We start from the raw sequence: 9,746 nt of genomic DNA on the forward strand, positions 1-9,746 counted from the left end.
TTAACACATTCAGATGGAGACCAACAGAAAGAAAGAAAAAACCCCATAGGATCGACAAGTATCTCAGGAATTCTTTTTTTCTCTTCACCTTTCGTTCGTTCGTCCCTACCTTTTTCTTCTTTTTCTTTTTTATTTATTTTTAAAAAAGTTTCTTCCACACACGTGAGGGCCAGAAACGTACAATGTCCTTTTTGGTTCCTTGTTTTCATTTCAAGGAAAGAAGAAGAAAATAATAAAATACCAAAAAAATACCAATCATATTATTATGTATGATGGGTGCGAGCGAGTTGTGCGCGCGTAGCGGTTAGCCCTAATATATTCACGACCCAGGTGTTTGCGTTTGTTTGATGTTCTTTTTCGCTAGAGAGAGACTATATCCGGCTTTAAGCCATCATCATTTCATTTTTCTTTCCATACGGGTCAGACCTGAATCTTTTTCTTCTTTTCAAAATAAAATTTCCAGTTTTTTCCCGGTTCAAATTTGCCGCCATGGCGCTGGCGCAATCCAAAACAAAACAGGAACTTGTTTAACTGGGAAGGAGGGTTCCGTGTGCGGGAATGTGCGTTACCATACGGCGGCGTATATATACAGTCATTCGATACGGCACGCAACAATGTTGCCAACTTTTTTTTTATCCATCCCCTCCTCCTTTCTTATTGATTTCTTTCACGAAGACGAGCCGACTTTTTTTTTTCTTTTCTCCCTTGATGATGCGGCAGCCAAGATGGCGTGCGCTCCCGCGACGTCTGACGTCGTCGTCTTTTTTTCTTCTGGTTGTACTTTTTATTTTATTCTATTTTTTTTTTTTCCTTTTGATGGAGGGCGGCGGGCTGCTGCATCACCGGAGCAGACGAACACAGCGGGAAAAAAAAGGGGGGGGGGGAGCGCCTGGTGGTGGTATAGCTAGTGGGGTTTTGAGGGGGGGGGGCGGCGTCGGTGGGAATGGGAGCACCAGCGTCGTCGTTCATTGTCGACCAGATAGCAGACGGGGGTGCCAGTCCATAAGGAAACGGGGAACAAAAAAAGGGGGCCAGGCTATATAGGGTGGTGGGTGGTTAGGGTGGGGGGGGGGGGATATATTGAATGTTGTGAGTGGTTGTGAGCGCGTGGGTCGTTTCCACGGAGAGGTCGCGGTAAAGGCGAAGCAGTTGCGGGACAAAAAAAGAAAAGAAGAAAATAAAAGAAAAAAAAGGAACGAAAAATAAAAGAAAAAGAGAAGAGAAGAGTGTGTGTACACACACTCACGCAGGGACACATCGATTTCATCGGACCTAGCAACTAAACGAGAGAGAAAGAAGAAGAAGAAGAGCGCCAGAAGCGGAGGAGGAGGAGGCCATCCAAGGGGAGGAAAAAGAATCAACCGCGTCTGGGGTGGTGGTGGTGGTAGACGCGACCTTGCGGCTCCGTTCGGGACGACACACACACACACGGCGTGCTCCACTCTCGCAACAACAACAACAACAACCGAATAATAAACGACGACTTGATTTACATTCTCTTCATCTTCTTTATTTTCTTTTTGATTTTTTTGAGGGAAAATAAATTTGATGGACTCGCAACATATTCGAGACTTACCAGCAGATAACCGCTGGCAAGATACGACCGTGTGTCACGGTGGCGTCGGTTATGAAAAATAAGAAAAGAAAAAAGAAAAAGAAAAGAAAGACAAGAGACAACCACACAGACACGATCGTTATATTCCGGTGAGCTGGGGGTTTCATCCCAGGCGCGTTATACTCGTCTCTCTCTCTCTCTCTCTCCTTCTGTCACGACGCTATCGATCAAATAGTTGCCGACTCCTCCGGCTGCTCTGCTCTGCTCTTCACTCCCGACATAAAGAGCCCGGACCTCACACGGCCGTTGGCCACTTCTTATTGCCCCGGCCGGAATAACCAGCAGCATAGCAGCAGCCCAAAAGCTGGACGACGTCCATTGTCGTCGGCCACTGTATTCGTATTCCAGTACAACAATTCAAATCAAATATGCATGATGACAGTTGAGAGAGAGAGAGGGGCGGAGGCGGAAGGACATGTGTGGCAAAAAGGGAAGGGAGAATCTACTCGCTGGAGTGGATGAGGGAGACGACGTCTTCATCCAGTGCGGATGCCACACAGCAGCAGCAGTCACACACACAGAGAGAGAAAGAAAAAGGAAACTATGCGTGGAATATACATAGAGATGCTGGGCGGACCTTCTCTCAACCACCCACCCACCCAACCCGCTTGATATACTTCAAACAAGCGCGACGCCCCAATTGTTCCCGCGTGATTCTTGGCTGTTTCCATCCCCCTTTCTCCCTTCAACTGTCCCCGGGACTGTCCAGCGACAGACACACAATTTTGCGCTTGTGTGTCTTTGTGTGCATCTCATATCGTCCAAAGCCGAAAGCAAACGCGGGCGGGACTGGGTTGGGTTTTCCCTTTTTGGATCGATGACGCCAGCACGTCGCACTTGACGCCCGCGGGAGTAGAAGGGCAAGATGTCTCAACGTTCATACACAAGGGGAAACAACAAAAAAAAGAAAAGAAAAAGAAAAAAAAAGGGAAAGCAGAGAGAGAAAAGGTTCAAATGACCACACAACAGCAGCGGTTCACGTTCGGCGTGAAAATTCCATCGCGATCTTTTAACCGCCGCCCCACCACCCGACCCCCTCAATCGTTCTTCTTCTATTTCCTTTATTTGAAAAGAGAAAAACAAGAAGATTATATTAAATGCTGCTTTCGCGTGTCTTTCTTCTTTGTAACTCTAAAGATGATGACGGATATGCCTCTCTCCGTTATGACAACGACAACTTCCGGACGGAATAAGGTCAGCCGCTTGTTATACATAAATTCTCCCCCCTCTCTTTTTTTTTTGAACAGTTGATTCCGGTCGGGTTATGTATAATATCTACATATATACGAATTGACTCTCGAGCGCGCCTAGTCTACGTTCTATGTCTGAGACTAATCCAACGTCGGCGTCGGTGGTGGTATTTTATTGATTCCGCCACTTGGTTCGTATGCGAGTTGTACTTAACATTATTCCGTGATACGCCACCGCCGCCGCTGCCGGCGGCCATCCCGCCCGCTCATATAGAAAGTTCTAATAACCTATGAACGGTGCGAGGTCGTCACCGTTGGGTTGACGGCTGCCCAGCAAACACACACACACAACACATTGCCCGTTGCCACAACAAAAACGTCCGTGTATCCACCCAGGAAAAGAAGAGAAGAAAAAAAAAAGTTTTTCTTTTTTTCTTTTATTCAAAAAAAAATAAAAAAAGAAGAAGTTGCGTGAGAGAGTTTCTCTCTCCGTGCCGAGCAGGTCGGCAAGATAACGGCCTCCTTTTCTCTCGTTGGGTTGTTGGCTTCTTAGTTACCGCACGTCACCTATCACACAAGCGCCTCGTCTAAGTTACGTCGCATCTTGTTGTTGTTGTACGTTTGACGCTCGGTGACGTCACGTCGCCGGATGGGCGACGACGACACAACCAACAAGGGAAATGACTAAACAATAAAATAATACCCAGACCAAAAATAATGAATAGTAGCGGGATTAATTTTAAATTCGTTTGGAAATTTTACTCTGGGGAGAGGGTGGACGTCAAAAATAAAAGGCGGTTGATTGAGGTGACTAACGAGTTGTTGTTGTACAACAACCACGTCGGAAAACGAGAAAGTCAACGGATGACTGTGATGACGTGAAACTTGGGAACAAGAGAGAAGAAGAACCTGTTTGATAGGAGGGAGAGCGATCGATCAATCGGCGCTCTTTTATGTATACGCACCAAACAACCAAAATAGATTATCGCGCAAGAGTGTTGAACAAACCGATCGTCCTTTTTTTATTTATTTCACCGTGGAGACCAGAAAATCTATCGACTCGATATTTATTTATCGTTCAAATGAAATGTTAAATTTTTTTTATTTTCAGCGGGAAATTTGAATTATTTCAAAAACGGAAATTTTCGTGAATTTTTTGGTTGTTTTTCCTAGAAAGCGGGAGACCGCCAGTCGTGTTGGGAAAAAGGCCAACCAAAAATTCTCATCGGACAGGTCAGCCCAGCCCCAAAAAGACAAAAAAAAAAGGGCCCAGCCCCGTCGAATGAACTTGATGGACTCTTTGGTTTTTTAAAGAATAATATTTTTTGGTTGCGGTGCGCGTTGGTTGATGATGTCATAGATCGTGTTGTTCATGGCCTGCCTTCTTCTTCTTCTTTTTGATTTCTCCATGATTTCCCACTCCCCGTTTCCTTGTGTGTGTGGGGCACCTGGGCGCACGAGGAGGAGCTGATATGCCGGCGCGCGGATCTCGTTACAAAAGCGGACGATGGATGATGATGGAAAACAAACCGGAGGGAAAACACACACGGATCGCTGCGCGTGTAGCACACCGTGTTGTCTGCCCTGTCTACGTCCGCTAGTTCAGACGTCGTGAGTTTTTCTTTTAAGATGCGAAAAATAAAAAAGTTGAAGACGGACGCCTCGAGGGCTCGCGTCGGATGAATCATTTCGTTCGCTGGCGTCGAAATAAGAAAAAATTCCCGTTTGGAAATTTTGTCTAGAATCTCAACAAAAAACAAGTCGAGAGAGAGAGAGAGAGAGGAAATGAAACAAAACGTGAAGGAAGGAAGAAATGAAAAAGAGAACAGCCCCCCCCCCTTCTCCCGAAGAAAAAAAAATTTCGTGAAAGTCCGTGCAGCACGTCGCCGTTTGTATAAAAGAAGAAGGGAAGAAAATAAAGGGGAGCAATGAACCTTTCTCTCTTCACTCACCGTCCGTAAAGCTCCACTTCTCTTTTTCTTGTTGTTTGGCCTGGTTTTAGCAGTTGGGCTTTTTTATTTTTTGCTTGCCTATCTTTTTCTCTACGTATCTGCCAACCCATCATCCGTCCTATCTTTTCTCTCTTCAACTCTCCCGCGCTGCTGCTGCTGCTGCTATAAGGTGTATTTTTATATACACAGCGTCAGTTCGTTCGGATAGACGTGTGGGGTGACTAAACGTCTCGGCGGTTTTCCCATTGAAACGCTCCGCTGGACGCTCGCAAAGAAAAGAAAAATTGTTCAACCTCAAAACAAGAAAAAGAAAAACGACTCGAACGCAAATGGAGGGCGGGGGTGGGAGGAAGAGGACGTGGTAATTACTGGTGGAGATTTTGTTTTGCTTTTTCGGGATTCGTTTTTATTATTTTTAATAAATAGATTTAAAAAAAAAATGGAGGGGAAATGTAATCAAAGTCTGACCCCCATCTCCGGATATTTTTGAAAAAAAGGCCCACACGATAAATGTGTTGCGTCGTATTTTCCCGCGGAAGCGCAAATCATTTTACAAGGAATACTACAAACAAATAAACACATTTCTGACGTTTTTGCTCTAGTAAACTGACGTGTGTGTATGAAAAAAAGTAAACGAAATCCAGAAATAACTGAAAGAGCTAACAGGTACGAAAACGGTAAATCAAATCAAAAATGGCCGATGGAAAACGGTTAACGCTGCGGAAAATACACAGCGAAATAATGTCCGCCATGGCGTGTGTGTATATTATATGCGTGATGTTGTTGTTGTTGTGGCCCTAGCAAGAGGAGAAAACGAGTGCCCGGACATTACGGAATCAGTAACGGTATTGAGCCACAGGACCCGTTTTGTTGAATGTCAGTTCAAATCGGAAATAAAATAAAAATAAAAACATCACGACAAGACTTAATTATTATTTTCAAAAAATAATCTCTATCTATTCGTATTAAAAATCAAATCAGCTGATTTTTAATATTATTATATAAGAGAGAAAAAGAGATTCCATATCGAAAACAGACGACGCCATTGAGTCTCTCCTTTCTTGTTCTCTCTTAGAGCTCCTATGATGGGCGCCCCATCAGCGCCGGTCGACACACAACAACAAAAACACTCACTCACACACACGTTGAGTTTGCGTGTGTGTGAGTGCGCGACGTGAATTCGTGACCGAAACGGTGACGGCTGCGCTCAACCTCTCCCTTGTATTTTTCTCTCTCTCTTTCTCTCTCCCATCATCATCTTCTTTTTCGCCTTTCGTGCATTTCTATACCACCACCCAACCACCCACTTTTTTTTGTGAACGAATCGCCCGACATCTACGGTCGGTCCCGGACAACTTGGACAAAGTTTTTTTTTTTAAGAGGAAAAAACAACTGACGTACACAACAACAACAACAGCTCGTCTTTGTTGTGTGTGTGTGACGTTTGATGAGCAGCTCACCTGTCCTCACCAGGTAAGAGTATCAAATGGCGACCGCATTTAACGCGTCCGTTTATTATTTTCTATGGGTGGAGGAGGAGGATTTGTAAATGCAAAGTTCCAGCCCAGGGGGGGAGTTTTAAAGGGGAGCATGACAACGTGTAACGACGCAGATCTCGTATGACAAGTGAAAAAGAAAGAAAGAAGAAACGGGAGAGAAAATATAAAAATCAAATTCCTTGTGTTATAGGGCCGCCCTCCTTATAGCAATTGCAACCCACCCATCACCTCATTCCTGGTCTCCCCTAGACGTTGAAGCTAAGAAGAAACTCGGGAACCCTGTTCCTTTTGGCTGGCTCCTTTCAACTGGTTTTTGATGTCAGCTCCTCCCAGTTTCTTTCTTTTTTATTCCGACCGGAATGGGATCTCCTCGGATTTCCAGTGCCGGGCGACAATGGCCCTATACACACACTGTACTACCTACTTTTTCTTTGGTAGACAATTGAGCCTTTTTTTTTTCGACTATTCCATCATGACGTAAAAATTAAAATTTGTTTTCATGTTTTTTTTTCTATTAATAGAAGTTAAAATACACAATTTAATTTTTCAAAATATTTGTGGGCTCTCCCGTAATCTTGTTTTTCGGCTTATCCAATACGAGATGTTGTTGTTGTCGGTTGTTGTCCCACTTTGTCTAGTCAGTTTTTGTTTTTTCCCTCAATCAAATTTCTCCTTTTGGTTCCTCTTTTCGTGTTTGCGTGTCTTTTTATTCGTTTCTTCTTCTTCTTCACTTTTGGGTTGTTGTTTTTATTTATTCGCCCGAGATTTTCCTAAGCTACTTACTACTACTGGCTGCCGGTGTGTGGATTGACGGGGAACGGGCGAGGCGGATGTCAATAATTACACGCCTCTTCTTTCTTTTTTCTCTCTCTAGCTCTGACTATTATTCTCTCATTAATTCACGGCAATGGCCCGAGCTTCACGCGAAATGTAGACTATCGTGTCGTGTGTACGACTCCATATAAAAATGAAGGGGGGGGGGGGAAACAAAGGAAAATGCAGCGACACGTCAAAATAAGGTGGTCGAGTCCGGATGGATCCAGCCAACAATCAGAAATTGTGAACGTCAAAGTAAAAATTCAACAGAAAATGGAACTCGTTTTCCCACTCAGACCCCTAAACAACAAAAACAGGCTGACACGAACGGCGGTTTTCAAATGATATCAAGGCGGCAGAGTTATCAGGAGTCGATCGTGTGTGGCCCAGGGTCTCTACCCGAAAACAAACGAAATGCCACTTGACAAAAAATAGACGCTTGATTGCGCCACACACACACAATCAGCTATTTTTTCTTTTTAAAATTATTATGAGACTTGCAACAAACAAAAATGTTCTATCGAATTTCCTGTCGATTGGGAGACGCAATGAAAGTTTTTCACCTGGGACCCAGTGTACTGTGTGGGTCCCGATAGATCTAATAGCCAGGTGATTATAAAAGCGGATCTTACCTTGACCCAAACATGACGGGAAAGGAGAGAGTCTCTCGAAATGGTTTTCCAGTTGAATCAGCTGCTGTTCAACACACGGCACACACACACAAACTCCACGGTTGTGACGTAAAGGCCGGTGCTGGTGCTGCTCTCGGGCTCACTGGGCGGATGTAGCCGCGTGACCAATAAATGCACCAAAGTTAATATAATCCGTTTAGTCACTGACGATGGCCGCTATGCTATAGACTCTCTTTTCTTTTTGTTTCCACCTGTGTTTCTTGGATGGTACACTCAGGTCGTCGATGACGTTATTATTATTTCCTTTTTCACCGTCAGTTCAGTTTGTCTGTCTGTCCTTTCCTGGACGCACTGCGCACACATAACACACAGAGAGAAACAACAACACACACGCACGCACACAGAGACACACACACAGCCGGGGCACACTGTTAGATTCACTTGTTTGCACACAACAGCACACACCTTTCTTTCTCTTTTAGCTATAGTCGTTCGTGTGTGTGTTTCACGCGCCGTTGCCACAGAGTTCACGATAATGCTAATCCACGGCTGTCCACGCCGGCCACTTCTGCCAGATCAACAAGACAGCTGATGGTCGCGTTCATTTCTTCACTCTATTCGCCGACAGCTTTTTTTCCAAGACTGGAGCTGTGTGTGTGGTAATACAGGAAAGTTGTTGTTTGTTGTTTCGTTTGATTATATTTGTTTATTTCTTTCGGTGGCCCACTGAAAATATTTCTCTGTCGGATTGATTCTTTTTCTAGAGAAAAGGTTCTTGTGATGTGTGTTGGAGGAATGCTGGCGTGGCTGGAGATCTTTTCTTGTCGTTTTCACGCGTCAGCGATCGCATCAACAACGTCGAAATCGCCGGGCGGCCAACGGCGACATCAACGAAAAAGGATCTTCTTCTTCTTGTGTTTGTCCGGCTGAACCAACGGAATTTTTCGGCGGTTCTTTCAAAAGACAAAAGAAGGACAAAAGACGACCGCAGTGATTGCGTTCATCCCAATCGATTTGCAATTCAAATTGGCGGGCATCGAACAAAACAAAAGACGCGAGGTTTCTCTCTCTGTGAGTGTGTCTCTCCGCAAAATTTTTAAATCTGCGCGCCAAAAATAATGCTAATATAGTCCTCGTTGGGATTTTGAACTTGGCACATTTAATCGATGTTGGCCAATCACTGGCTCCAAATCACTTTGTCGTCTTTAACGAATTGTTGTCCGGTATATATAACACACTAAACAACAACACTGTCCCACACAACAACACTGGAGCGCGTGCAAGTCACTAATTGAGTTTTCTTCTCTTACACACTTTTCTTGAATTTCGTCCCGAAAAAATGTCTTGATTCGATAATAGTTTTGTGCAAAATTCGTTCACACACACACAAAATTACAAATTTTAACTTTTGTATTTTTCTTTATTTTGAGAAGATGAAATAAGAATTTAAAAAAATTACACGGGACGGGTTCTCAGAGACGTGCTGCCCGGTCGTGCGCTACAGGCATTCTGACCGAAGCGTGGAACATTCCTTCTGCTTTTTTGGCCGCCACACACACACACACACACACACACAGACCCACCGAAAAGTGAGGGAAGAGCAAAGAGGTGGGGTGGGTGGAGATTCAACTAGGGGTGGGGAGAGGAGAAAAAAAGAACCGTCGGGATGGGGGGGGGGGGGTCTACGTGCTCTCTTCTCCCCCACCACCACCATCGTGCAAGTGGGGTGGTGGTATCATCACCCATACACGAAGCTTCCAGCGGGTGACGCCAGGGGGACTCCTATATTTATAATATTTTTCTCCATTCTCTCTTTTTTCTTTCGTTCCGTTCTTTTATTCTTTTCTTTTCATTCGTCTCTCCTTTCAATTCAATACTTTGCCTCCCCTCCTGTTTTGGTGGAGTTCCCAATCTTCGCTCTGTGTGTACAAGCGTCTAATGTTTCGAATTCAAACCACAGAAACAAGAAGAGAGGGAAAAAAACAAGCAAACGGAACATGAAAGAGAATCGGAAAATAAAAGGAGAGAAGAAGAAGAAGAAA

The 9,746-nt window shown here is 44.4% G+C and overlaps 1 protein-coding gene across 1 annotated transcript in view; it reads right to left on the minus strand.

The window, feature by feature from the left end:
• The window catches only part of LOC124340822 (zinc finger MIZ domain-containing protein 2-like), a 25,504-nt gene extending 16,305 nt beyond the window's left edge, over window positions 1–9,199 (minus strand). The window contains exon 1 of the mRNA XM_046793527.1: window positions 7,705–9,199. Coding sequence (XP_046649483.1) covers window positions 7,705–7,718 — 14 coding nt within the window. The 5' untranslated portion in view covers window positions 7,719–9,199. The remainder of the gene's footprint in view (window positions 1–7,704) is intronic.
• Between the last annotated feature and the right edge of the window lie 547 nt (window positions 9,200–9,746).

The sequence above is a fragment of the Daphnia pulicaria genome, chromosome 5 (assembly GCF_021234035.1).
Source record: "Daphnia pulicaria isolate SC F1-1A chromosome 5, SC_F0-13Bv2, whole genome shotgun sequence".
NCBI lineage: Eukaryota > Metazoa > Arthropoda > Branchiopoda > Diplostraca > Daphniidae > Daphnia > Daphnia pulicaria.